Source organism: Lissotriton helveticus, chromosome 2_1, assembly GCF_964261635.1.
Source record: "Lissotriton helveticus chromosome 2_1, aLisHel1.1, whole genome shotgun sequence".
Classification (NCBI taxonomy): Eukaryota; Metazoa; Chordata; class Amphibia; order Caudata; family Salamandridae; genus Lissotriton; species Lissotriton helveticus.
Window position 1 is genome coordinate 1,519,432,019 of NC_136059.1, and position 14,374 is coordinate 1,519,446,392.

The window sequence follows — 14,374 nt, forward strand, 5'->3', positions numbered from 1 at the left end:
TCTGTATTCTTCAACAAGCATAAATTTGATATGCAATCCTGAGTAGGCCTCACCTTAAACAAACCTCTGGAGAGGCCACACCTTATCGTCATCCTGAATCAATCATTTCAAATGTTAGGGACAGATTTATGATAGGTGTATGTCTCTTTTGCGCCACTGTGCGTCACTTTTGTGATGCAGCGGCGGTGCAAAAGATTTGCTATGAGGCGACAAAATTACAAATTGATGCATCTAGGCAGATGTGTCATGCTGTAAAAAACCCGTGCCACATGAAACCGATGCAGCAGTGATGCAAAAGATGCACCATGTTGCAAGACAGGCCTCATTTCATCTCCAACAAGATAAGAAGCTAAGTCTTCTGTAAATGTCAAAATTGTTGTATATACTGCTCAACTTCTATGTACTCTTTGATATGCTAGACTCCATCTGCACTATGAGATACCTAACCAAAGGCAACACAGGTGATGTGATTGTGAAATGAGGAAAAGAAACTCCACATTTTTCAATTACATCACCTGTGTTTCCTAAGTTTACGAATGACATTGTGCAGATGAAGTTTAGGTCTGTCCACGGACACAGAAGAGGTCTGGCCTTTGTTCAAGAGTGAAGTGGACATGACTTACTTCATTGGTAGGCCTTCACATGTATTATGTCCTCTGTTCTCTTCAACAACTCGAAATTTCATTTGGAACCCTGAGTAGGCCTCACCTCAAACAAACCTCTGGATAGGACACATCTTATTGGCATCCTGAAACAATCATTTAAAATGTTAGTGTCTTGCGACACTTTTGTGAGACAACAGCAGTGCAAAAGATGCACCATGTTTTAAGATAGGCCTCACTTCATCTGCATCAAGATACTGTTAGTTTAAAATGTATATCTTTAGGACTGTGTAGGGGGCCTGGAGAAGCAGAAGCTTCTGTAAGTGTCAAAGTTGTTGAAAAACTGTTTGTCCTTCAATCTTTTCCCTTGTCTTTTCTAATTTTTAAATACATGTTTTAATATTTTTCAAATGTTTGTTCTCTCTTTCACAGATTGAAAGTATAAAAACAAAAAGTGAGTAAGTTAACGACAATTATAAGGTAAATGTTTTGTACTCTTTTCGTTACATTTCTATCACATTCACCTACTAGTAGTTCGACAGCTTCATTTCTTTAACCCTCAGTTTCCTGCCTTTGCTACTTCCCTCATTCCTTTCTCTATTACCTACTTACTCTACTCCTTCCACTCCTTTTCTCAGTCCCTCTCTTCTCATAGTTCCTCACTCTTGTTCACTCACTCCGTCTCTATTACTCTTAGTGTCTTTGACTGATCACTCTTTCACTACTTGTTCATTATGCTTTTTCTGTGTAGTTGAAGCACACTAAGGGGCATATTATGAACACAGCCAATAAAATTATTGCTGTTTTTATTGGCAGAAAACTGTTGCAAAAGTGGTTTTAGAGGCAGTTTTCCGCCGCAAAAGCGGCTTTAGCGACACATTTCTGCCGATAAAAGCTGCAAAACTTTTATTGCCTATGTTGATGATATGGCTCTATGTTATTTACATTTCTTTGCTGTTTCAATTAATCTTTTTCTGTTATTTTTTCTTTTCTGTTTTCTGTTTTTTCTCTCTGTTATTCCACATGTTTTAATCTGATTTTGAACATTCACTCACATTCTCCAAGAAACTCTTCTTTGTTATTGTTCTACTCTCTTTTTTTTCTTTCACTTCCTTATCTATTTTGTTTTTCACAATTATACCCTCTTCCATCTTTTCTTTGGTAAATAGATCTATTAAACAGTATCTCTGGTTTACTCCCTATAGCTGTCTTTCTTTTAACATTACTCTCTGTTTACTTCCCTTATACTTACTCTTCTTTTTTTTTTTAAAAACATTTTTTTTGGTTCGCTCCCGGTTCGCGAACCGGGAAGCGAACGGGGAAGCGAACTAAAAGAAATAGAGCTTGCCAGAGTGCTAAACATTCTAGCAATTTTTTTTTGAAAGGGGAGGTAGTTCTGAAAAGAACTTTTTTTTAAATGTTTTTGTTGTTTTATATATTTTTTTATTTTTTTTATTTTTTTTGTTTTTTTTGTATTTTTTGAACAGTTTTATGTTTTTTTTTGTTTTTGATGGAGAGGAAACAACAAAAAACAGGCATTGAAAAGGGCTCAACAGGAGCAAAAAAAAAAATTACTGTCTGGGGCGGTTAGGGCAATTGTGATTTACATAAGCTAGGTTGATTAACGTAATGCTCATGTTACCACATGACAGCAATGCACCGCAATACATACAGGTAAATTTGATATGAGCAAAGTTCTCCTGAATGTTTGGCACGGTTTCCCGTGCCTCTGCTCCTGTCAACGATATCTGTGATGTTGACCTGGCCACAGGAGTTGTTGTTGGGTTATCCTGCATGTCACGTATCTCTGCCTGGCTGTAGTTCAATGGATGCCACCTGTTCATGTGACGATGCATTGTATAGTTATTGAAGCCTCTAGATAACCGGTCTTTACAAATGAGGCAGGTGACATACCTAGCATTTACTTTCTTCTGCCCTCGAGGGAGTGAAAAAAACTGCCAAATAAAACTGGCTTTCCGATGGGAAACCCGGGGCACCTCTTGTAAGAACTGTGGTCCTTCTGTCTCCTCTTCCTCTAGTTCATCCTCTTCCTCCTCTGTGTTGCTGATGAACTGGGGAGGTGGTCCTCTCTTCCCATGAGGAGGTGGAGGTGGTGGTGGGGGTGCACCAGCTGAAGCAACTAATGAAGCCATTGCTCAACTCTCAAAAAAGGTCTTCCTCTCACAAAGATGAAAGTCAGAGTGAGGAAAGAAGGAGGGGTTTTCATCATTTGGGAAAAACAATAGTTCTAAACCAATGAAAAGTGTTATTTTTAGGTCACCTGACCTAACCTTACATCATTATGAAACCAAAAGTGAAATGAACCAATGAAAAGTTTTATTAACAAGTCACATGACCTCTTACGCTTAAGTTACGCGCTGCGGAACGTGCCCCAGATCGCTTCCGGGTCGCTGCGCTTCGCGCCTCGGTTCGCGCTCCGGAGCACTTCCGGGTGCGCTAACGCGGCGCATCATAAGATGCATTATGCGGCAACGCGATACGTCGCGCTTTCGCGACGTGCCGCGGATCGCTTCCGGGGAGCTGCGCTTCGCGTCTCAGTTCGCGTACCGGAGCACTTCCGGGTGCATTAACGCGGCGCGTCATAAGACGCATTACGCGACAACGTGATACGTCGCGCTTCCGCGACGCGTCACGATGTTGATTTCTAACACGGCAGTTGCGCAAACGGAACGTTTACCGGTTCGCGGACTGGGTCGCGGCATCAAGATGAGCTAACGGGAAGCTTCCCGGTTCGCGAACCGGGAGCGAACAAAAAAAATATTTAAAAAAAAAATTATTAATAAACATATAAAATAAATTTTTGGATTTAAAGAAGAATACATTTTACAGCTACAGATATTAGCTTTTAAAAAACCAATGAAATTCACTGAAAAAACCATAGGTTATAGACCATATATAGTTAGGAATTAGCATTTACAAAACCTTGAAAATTCACTGAAAAAACCATAGGTTATAGACCATATATAGTTAGGAATTAGCATTTAAAAAACCTTATTTTACTCACACAAAACCATTGAAATTCCATATATAGTTAGTTGTACTAACTATATATCGCGCACCCGAAATCCACTGCTGATCATGTCACATATTACATCATTCATGACATGGTCAGTGACATCACTGATGACATCACTGATGACATCTCAAATGACATCACTGATGACATCTCAAATGACATCACTGATGACATCACTTATGACATCTCAAATGACATCACTGATGACATCTCAAATGACATCACTGATGACATCACTGATGACATCTCATTTGACATTACTGATCACATCACTGATGACATCATTCATGTGATAATACGATGAACCTCTTCAGACTCTAATATAACCTTAGATACACTCAGTGTAAACAGACACTCATAGACTGTCACTCATCCATGGAGTTACTCAGACACTTAGTCAGTCATGCAAAGAATCAATCACACCTCCATTTCCTCAACTATACAGTTATACACACCTTACTTATTCAAACATATACTAAAACATATTTACTCACTTATACAATCCTGGATACAAGTTCACAATGATCCATACAGCCACTCACACATTCACTGGCTCTTATGCACAGTTATTTATATATGTCAACGCTCACATGTACTGTATTTTACATATGTACTTACTTTGACATATAGCACTGAGATATCCATTCACTCACCAATACACTCATGCACACAGTCAACCGCCCATACAGCTGTTTCCACATGCACTTTTGAACCCATACATCTAGTCAATCAACTGCTCACACATCTATGCAGAGAGTCATACACCTCCCAGCCACCCACACACACACTCAGTCTCCCATACAAATGCTTGGGCAACCAATCAATAACCCATATAGTTAATCATATAGCTACTGATCAACACATGCAGCAGTTTACAGAACAACAGACATAATGATGCACAAATTAAGACAGTTTAGTCACTAACCCATGCACTCAGTGAGACACATTTAATCAGTCACTCATACAGTCAGTCATGCCCCTACTAAATCCTTCATCAAGACACTTATACATCCACTCATTCTTCAATATGTAAGACATATTTTAACTTTACAGAATTATACAGTCACTGGATGTAGTCATCAGTGATGTCATCAGTGATGTCATTTGAGATGTCATCAGTGATGTCATCAGTGATGTCACTGACCATGTCATGAATGATGTAATATGTGACATGATCAGCAGTGGATTGCGGGTGCGCGATATATAGTTAGTACAACTAACTATATATGGAATTTCAATGGTTTTGTGTGAGTAAAATAAGGTTTTTTAAATGCTAATTCCTAACTATATATGGTCTATAACCTATGGTTTTTTCAGTGAATTTTCAAGGTTTTGTAAATGCTAATTCCTAACTATATATGGTCTATAACCTATGGTTTTTTCAGTGAATATATATATATATATATATATATATATATATATATATATATATATATATATATATATATATATATATATATATATATATATATATATATATATATATATATATATAGTTCAAGTTCCAATATTTATATAGCGCACTACTCACCCAGAGGGTCTCAAGGCGCTTGGGGGAGGGAGGTGTTTTTACTTGTCGAATAACCAAGTTTTCAGTTGTTTTCTGAAGGAGAGGTGGTTCTGTGTAAGGCGGAGGTGGGTAGGGAGAGAGTTCCAGGTTTTGGCCGCTAAGTAGGAGAAGGATCTTCCCCCCATGGTGGATCTGTGGATGCGCGGAATTGCGGCGAGGGCTTGATTGGACGATCGTAGTTGTCGGGAGGGGGTGTAGAAGGATAGACGCGTGTTGAGGCATTCGGGTCCTAGGTCGTAGAGGGCTTTGTGTGCGTGGGTGAGGAGACGGAACGTTATTCTCTTGTTGACAGGGAGCCAATGGAGGTCTTTCAGGTGGCCGGAAATGTGAGCTTGCCGAGGGATATCCAGAATGAGTCTGGCTGAGGCGTTTTGGATGCGTTGGAGTTTTTTCTGTAACTTGGCTGTGGTTCCGGCGTAGAGGGTGTTTCCGTAATCCAGTCGGCTTGTGACCAGTGCGTGGGTGATCGTCTTTCTTGTTTCGGTGGGGATCCAACAGAAGATTTTTTTGAGCATTCGTAGGATGTTGAAGCAGGATGATGAGACGGCGTTGACTTGTCTGGTCATCGAGAGGGAGGAGTCCAGGATGAAGCCCAGGTTACGTGCATGGTCAGTAGGTATGGGTGCGGTTCCGAGGGCTGGAGGCCACCATGAGTCGTCCCAGGCAGAGGGGGATGGCCCTAGGATGAGGACTTCTGTTTTGTCCTAATTTAGTTTTAAACGGCTGATCTTCATCCACTCGGCTACTTCTTTCATTCCTTCGTGTAAGTTGGTTTTGACGGTGTTTGGGTCTTTGGTGAGGGAGAGGATCAGCTGAGTGTCGTTTGCGTATGAGATGATGTAGAGGTTGTGTTGGCGTGCGATGGAGGCGAGGGGACTCATGTATACGTTGAAGAGGGTGGGACTGAGTGATGATCCTTGTGGTACGCCGCAGATGACTTCGGTGGCCTCAGATTTGAAAGGGGGGAGGCGGACTCTCTGTGTTCTTCCGGTGAGAAACGAGATGATCCAGTCCAGTGCTTTTCCTTGTATTCCGACGTTGCTGAGGCGTTGAATGAGGGTGCTATGACAGACTGTGTCGAAGGCTGCGGAGAGGTCAAGTAGGATGAGGGCAGCTGTTTCTCCGTTGTCCAGTAGAGTTTGAATGTCGTCTGTTGCTGCGATGATGGCGATCTCAGTGCTGTGTTTGGCTCGGAAGCCGGACTGTGAAGGGTCGAGGGATTTGTTGGATTCGAGGAAGGTGGCGAGCTGACTGTTGACGGCTTTCTCGATGACTTTGGCAGGGAATGGGAGGAGCGAGATGGGGCGGTAGTTCTTAAGTTCGGTTGGGTCTGCCGTGGGTTTCTTCAGAAGGGCGCTGAGTTCGGCATGTTTCCAGTTTTCCGGGAAGGTGGCGGAGTTGAGGGAGCAGTTAATGACATCGCGGAGATGGGGTGCGATGATGGAGTCTGCTTTGTTGAAAATGTGGTGGGGACATGGGTCGATTGGTGATCCTGAGTGGATGGAGTTCATCAGGTGGATGGTGTCTTGGGTGGTGATAGGGTTCCAGGCGCAGAGGTTGTTGGAGTGTGGTTTTGGTTCGGAGGTGGGTGGAGTGGACTGGTGTTCGGACTGGTTTTCAAAGCTGTTATGTATTTCGGCGATTTTGTTGTGGAAGAACGAGGCTAGAGAGTCGCAGAGGTCTTGGGAGGGAGTGATGTCGTTAGTTCCGGTGGAGGGGTTAGTGAATTCTTTGACGATGTTGAATAGTTCCTTGCTATTTTGGGCATTGTTGTCAAGTCGATCCTTGAAAGCTGATTTCTTGGTGGATCGGATCAGTTGATGGTGTTTGCGGGTGGCGTTCTTGAAGGTGGCTAGGTTGTCAGTGGTTGGGTTTTTTCTCCAGGTTTTCTCGAGAGTACGACAGAACTTTTTGGATTTTTTAAGGTCATCGTTGAACCAGGGGGCTTTTTTGCTACCATGCTTGATTAGATGGTTTTTCAAGGGTGCTAGTTCGTCAGCGCTCTGGATGATCCACTGAGTGAGGTTTGTGGCTGCTTGGTTAGGGTCCGCTGAAATGGCAGGGGGGTTTTGGTGAAGCGATGTGAAGAGTTGGTCGGTGGTGATTTTGTTCCAATTTCTTCGGGGAATAGGTTGTGGGGGGTTGTGGGTCATGGACTTTATGTAGTTGAAGTGAACGCACCTGTGGTCCGTCCAATGGAGAGCTGTGGTGTGATCGAAGGAGATGTGCTTGCTGGAGGTGAAGATAGGGTCGAGCGTGTGTCCGGCAAGGTGGGTGGGGGTGTCAACAAGTTGTTTGAGTCCGAGATTGGCCAGGTTGACCAGGAGGGTGGTGGTGTTGTTGTCGTTTTTCTTTTCCAGGAGAAAGTTGAGGTCTCCCAGTGGAATGTAGTTCTCGAATGGGAGGGCAAGAGGGCTGATGAAGTCAGCGATGTCTTCGCTGAATTGTGTGCGGGGTCCTGGGGGTCTGTAGATGAGGGTGCCTCTGAGTGTGGTTTTGGGGTCGGTGTGAATCTGGAAGTGAAGGTGTTCGGCGGTAGCGAGGTTATCGTCGGAACTGGTTGTGATGTGGATGGTGTTCTTATGGACAATGGCGATGCCTCCTCCTGTTTGGTTGGTGCGATCTTTTCGGATGATCTTGTAGGTGTCCGGGATGGCTATGGCGATATCAGGGGCTAATGAGGCGTTCATCCATGTTTCTGTAAGGAAGGCGACGTCGGGCGATGTAGTGTCGAGTAGGTTCCAGAGTTCGATGGAGTGTCTGTGGACTGAGCGTGTGTTGAGCAGGATGCACTTTAGGTGGTTAGTGTCGGAGCTCTGTTTGGAGATTGTGGGTTTGGCGTGGGTTCTGATGCAGTCGAACTTGCAGGAGTGGCAGGTGAAGGGTCCATGGGTGTGTCCTGGGGCGGCTTGGTAGCAGTTTGGGAGTCGGCCGGGGTTGAGTGCTGAGAGGGTTGCGGAGTCGTAGGTAATGTGGGTGGAAAGGGAATTGCAGGGAACAGGGGGTCTGGCACTGGGCGCGGTCCAGGCGTGGACGGGCGTAGACGGGCTTACCTTTGGCGCACCTTCGGCGTGCATGGGGCGCGTCCGCTGCTCGTGAACGCTGCGCGCAAAAGCATCTGTCATAAGTGGATAGTGGAGGGGGGGCGGAGCGAGGGAGGGTCAGGTGGGAGCGGGGAGGAGAGACTGGCCAGGAATCACCACAACAAAATGGCAGCACAAATAGAAAGCGAAACAGGGGCACAGCCGGGATAGCGCTATGATCTGGGCAGTGGAAGCGGCACAATCAGGCACAAATGCAGGCGATGCGAGCAGTCTAGCAATGAATATTACAAGCTATTGAGCAAAGTACAATAAGCAATAACCAACAATTAACAGTAAGCAGCAAGCGCTACGATGCCAGGCGCTACGAGAATGAATTCAGGCAATGCAAGCTCAGCTAGTAATTAGCACCAAGCGCTACGATACCAAGCTGCAGGGAGGAGTGTAGCGCTGTAAATTCTGGAGGTCAGGGAGCGTGGGGAGCGACCGCTTCAGAGCGAGCTAAGACGGTATATATCTCCATCCTACTGGCGGGTGCCAGTAGATACTTCTAGTTAGGACCATGTTTTCGTAAGAAAATCGTTTCTGACTTGCCTATATCTTTGGCCCCATTTGATGAATCTCCATGAATTTGTTTTAAAAGCCTTCCGGTAATTCTCGTTGCATACGAAAAGTTTCGGGGTGATCTGTCAAGCATGGGCTGAGATAAAAGGGGGGGTGTCAGAAAAAGTGTGTTTCACATGTTAATTCCCGTAGAATCTTTAGACACGACTGTAGCCCAAACAATGGACGAAATTACACCAAATTTGGAAGAAAGCTATCTTTTGGTCCGCTGATTGTGCTTTTAGTAATTTGATGTAAATCCGTTTAGTAGTTTACTACATATTGAAGGAAATCCAAATCTGTATATCTGATTGCCACAACTTCATAAATAACGGTGTGCTCGTGCATAGATTTGCAGAGCTCTGGTTGGCTGCCAACCCTTCAACCAGAAAGGGTTTTGAAGTGGGAGAGCGTCCGCGCGTCTCCATCTCCTAGGCCATATATGGCCCTAGGGACCACAACCTCCCTGGGGCCCGCCGGTGAAAAAAAAGGCGGAGGGCTGCGTTACCCCCTCCTGGAGCCATATATTGCCCTGGGGACCACCACCCCACAGGGCTGTCTTCTCTTATGTCCCGGGATGCCCACCCCTGGGACATAGCTGTTTGCTTTGCTTGGAAGGATCTGACAGCTCCCATCAAGCAAAAACATACACTCCGGTTCCAGCAGGTGGGAGCTGTTAAAGAGGTTTCATCTCTTTCACTGCCCAACATGCAGACACTCATCCATACAGGCACTTACACACACACACACTCACTCACATACACACTGATTTACCCACTCGCTCGTCCATTCAGGAACTCAGGCACCCACTCACTCACCTACACAGATACTCACACACCCAGTCTCACACCAATTAAACCACTCAAACACCCACTTACAAACCCATACAACTACTCACACACCCCTACAACCACCCCCACCCCTACAACCACTCACACCCCTACAACGACTCACACCCCCACAGCCACCCACACCCCCACAACCACCCATATTCCCTGTTACACATCCATACGACCCTCACACACCCATAAAGCCAATTGCACATCCACTTACAAACCTGTACAACTACTCGCACACCCACACAACCACTCTTGCACCCATACAACCAATCACACCCCCACTTACAAACCCATACAGCCAGTCACAAACGACACACACAGTGATTCAGCCACTCACATAATAGATCTTAAAAGTAGTAGCACACCTACTATACAAATTTAACTTTTGTAGTAGTTTAAGTTTATATGTTTAACAATCATAAATTCTTAGAAAAGACTTACACTCACTGGATGATGTCATCAGTGATGGCATTTGAGATGTAATCAGTGATGTCACCGACCATGTCATTAATGATGTAATATGTGAGTTCATAAGCAGTGCATTGTGGGGCGTAATTTCTATAGCTGTAGAGTTTGAATTTCACTGGTTTTGTATGAGTGAAATCTGAGCATAACTATACATCCCTGTAATCTTTTTTTTCAGTGAATTTCTAAGGTTTTTTAAATTATATTTTCTAACTATAACGCCCCTGTAACCTTTTGTTTTTTTCAGTGAATGTGTATGTGTGTGAATATATAGATAATCATTGCAGTGGAAATAGACGTGGCCAAATAACACATTAATTAGAGCAATTGCATTAATAAATGCACATTTACACATATATTGCTGTAGTTTAGAAGTCAACTTTGACTTTTTGCCTCCCAGAGTGCCTAAAATAGCTCCCTTAATAGTCACACGGCCTCTTCAATGTGAGTTTACTACACTGCACATATGTAATCCTTTTAATGCTGGTTTGGGAAAAGATACCATGGCATAAACCATATGTGCAGAGTATAATATGCTATTTATTACAAATGTTGAGGGAGGGGCATTATGACTCACAAGAGGCCTTTTTCACACTGAGCAATGGTAGTAATTACTACATATCGCTCTGTACATCCCCATATAAACTATATATGTCTATCGATAGATAGATCAACCAGTAAAAGTAAATGGGGCAGAGTAACACACTGTATTGAGTAACTGTAAATGCTCAAAGAAATGCACCTTTATCCATTTATAACAACAGTGCAGCAACATTGACAAGAAAAACACAGTTTGCTGCCCCTCAAATCTCATGTTGCAATGTATTTACATGGTAAGACAAATCCTGAATAATCATGAGACACCTTGCATGTGATTTTACCTCCCAGCAAGAAATTATTTACTTGTATCCTCTTTTGAGTGAAATGTGTTTTGTTCAAAGAAATACCCATGAAAAGCCATGGTATAAAGTTTGTAGGCCATTGCACAGAAATATGCTATTTAGTACCATTGTCGAGGGATTAGCTGCTAACAAGATCTCTACAGACTGAGCTCAATTACCCTCAACGTTTTACTTATTATCTAAGTGCAGAGCTGCTGGAATCTGGATTTTGAAATTATTTAACAGGCAAATAGGATTATTTAAAACACGATGCCACACTCCATGCCAAACACACTTCTGTTATCTCCTTTTCTGTGTTCTGTGTTTGTTTACTGTCTAGTATGTAAACATCAGCAAACTCAAGATTGAACATTTACATAAACCATCTTTAACAAAAGGCCATTTTACCATGGGTATTAAATTTAGCTTATTCAAATTAAAACCCTAAGTACAATTATAAGTACAAATATGTTCATACTAAAATAAGTACACAAATGTACATTATTATAATTATTTAATCATCCTTGCCTATTCAGTAGAAGCACAAATGTTGCATTGTTGCTACTAACATTGTGAAATTGATAACTACCACGTAATTGGCTCATCTGGCTAGGTCATCTGGCACAACAGATGTTTGCCCATACTAGGCGTTCCATGTTCCTAATATTTAGTGCTACAAAATCACCAAGGTTTCAAAGATTTTAGAAGAGATTTGATATTGCAACCGCTGATTGTTAAACATTGTATTAACTGTGGGATGAACAGCTAAGTCATCCTTGCCACAATCTAAAATAGAGAAATGTTTGTTGCACAAAGATCTCTGCAATATATGCGTATATGCATTGACATACTGAGCAGTTTTACCAAAGGTGTTGTTTTTCATACAACCCCTGTGAATAATCCTGAGAATAATAATTTGAAATAAACTGTTGTTTCAAGAGGCATTTTTCATAAATTGAATATTAACACGTTTTATTTCAACCCAACAGGCCATGAAGTTATGAACAGACAAAGGAAAAGTATTGCATCTGTACAGTTTACTAACAAGAACCAACCCTGCAAAGCTTCATCTGGGAAGACAAACATTCAGACTCTGCAGAACTACCACAAGGGAAACAACACTAAAAACCACCCATGGTCAGAAAGTTATGTGCAACTAAAACAAGAAAAAGCTGCCCAATATAAGGGTGACTTCAGCAAGTCTGAACATTTCAGGTTACAGCAACGAAGGCCTAAAATAGGGATATTTCAGAAATATAATGAATGTGAAAGTAATATGAGAAATACACGTTTTCTTGGTTTCCTGCCAAACGCACAGCAAAATCAGTCACAATACACATGTCCTGAATGTAATAAAAGCTGCCGGTTGAAAAGAGAGCTTCTTCGACACATGGAAACACATTCACGTGAAAGGATATATGCTTGTCCTGACTGTGATAAAACCTTCTTTCGGAAGACCAATCTTATGACACATTCTAGGACACATACAGGTGAAAAGCCTTATGCATGTCATATCTGCAACAAAAGATTCAGTCGCAAAGATAATCTGAATGGACATATAAGAATACATACTGGAGAACGACCATATAAATGCACTGAATGTGGAAGAAGCTTTACTTGGAAAGGAGACCTTAATCAACATCGAAGAAAACATACTTGAGAGGACAGTTTTACATGAAAAGTACATGACCAATCAAACAATAGTAATATAATGGTTATCACACTACAAGCAGCACTACGAAACATGAATTGTAACTTGAGGAGCTAGAATAACAGCATGTAGGAGATAGCACTAGAGAAGTTAACAATAAGAGTTCAGATCAGCAAAAGAATGTGAAACATTTGTATCACAGATCTTATCTATTTAAAGATAGAAGTACCAACTGGTTGACAACAACCTCAATGAAGGGCTTTCTTATGAAAAGCAAGTCCTATTTCAACATTGAAAAGATGAGGAGAAAAAGTCTGTCAAAAATAATGTGACCCTATTATCTACATCTTCAGTAGATGAACTACTAAACATTTCAAATGATGTAGCAGTGCTAAAAAAAAGCGAGATCCATTATGCAAGCTACTTTACCAGCCAACAAATTACCAAGGACAGAAGATATGAAAGAACACTCTGTGGACTCATTGCTTATGTACATGCATAGGTGTGTATTAAGATTGTGAAAATAAGCTCAGTTGACAACCAGAAGGAAATAATAGAACATATGTTGTAGTTAAGGATATCAGGCACATAATGCTAACCCCAGAGTCGGAGGATGACACAGAAAGAAGGCATCCTTCCACCATGAATAAAATGAATTTCAAATTAGTCGGACCATCCGATACCAAAGGGGCAATACTGCAAACGTTTCTACAGTGCGTAGCATCATGTGACAGCCTTAAAACATTGGATATCCTCTTAAAAATGCACTGTGATCATGTTGAATTACCAAAATAAAGGACAATATGTAGGAACATTTTGGAGAACGATCTGTTGAGACTTAACAGAATGTTACAAAGATGAGACTTAACAGAATGTTGCAAAGATGTAAACTCGCTTCTGAGGTTACCAGGGCAGCAGTCCATATCCGATTGTATAGAAATGGCTGTTGCTAAGGAAATTGGAGGATAATTTCAAAATATCTCTAGTTGGCAGTTTAATAGCCAACTTGTCACAAATTTCTGGTTAAACCAGTTGAAATGTCTCCATGAAGACATTATAAACGTGAACACGTGTACAGTGTCAAAATTCAATTTAACTTAGTTGTTAAATGGAATAACTTCCTCCACCTAGAACTTTCATACTACCTTCAATCCCCTAATAAACGCTAAATACACATGGTGGGTTGATCTACTGCTTTCACATTGAATACATTAATAAATGCAGTCCAGAGGTACAATGACATTTCATTTTGTGTTCATAATTAAGGCAAAATGTGCAGAGTGCAAGTCAAAGAGCAATTGTGCATCATATTGTTATGCGTACATTTAAAAGTAGCACATTTACCTCTGCATTAGTACAGCCTGACCTGTCATTGGCATAGCTGTTTAGAGTTGTGCGTTTTGTGGACTATGGTTTGTCGCACTGTTCTGAGATTGGTGCTGAAAGGGGTCTGCTTGTGGAAGCATGGCTTAACGTGTTGGTGGAGAAATGGATGTTGTGTGGTCATTGCAGGATTGCAATAAGTGCATTGTTCATTGTGTGTGTAGGTTTTTTGAAGGAACAAGTGGAATTGTATGTCCAAGGACCTTTGCGTAAGTGAAAAAGATAAACAGTACTTTTCTCCCCAACTACAGTAGAGCACATGGAAACATCTACATTAGAACTACCAGAGTGCATTCTGCCAC

The 14,374-nt window shown here is 42.1% G+C and overlaps 1 protein-coding gene across 5 annotated transcripts in view; it reads left to right on the forward strand.

The window, feature by feature from the left end:
• Positions 1-13,931, forward strand: part of LOC144818747 (uncharacterized) — a 289,911-nt gene extending 275,980 nt beyond the window's left edge. For all 5 annotated transcript variants that reach the window (XM_078676453.1, XM_078676450.1, XM_078676452.1 and 2 more), the window contains one exon: positions 12,028-13,931. In XM_078676453.1, the coding sequence (XP_078532579.1) occupies positions 12,028-12,698 (671 nt within the window). In that variant the 3' untranslated portion in view covers positions 12,699-13,931. The remainder of the gene's footprint in view (positions 1-12,027) is intronic.
• Positions 13,932-14,374: the final 443 nt, after the last annotated feature.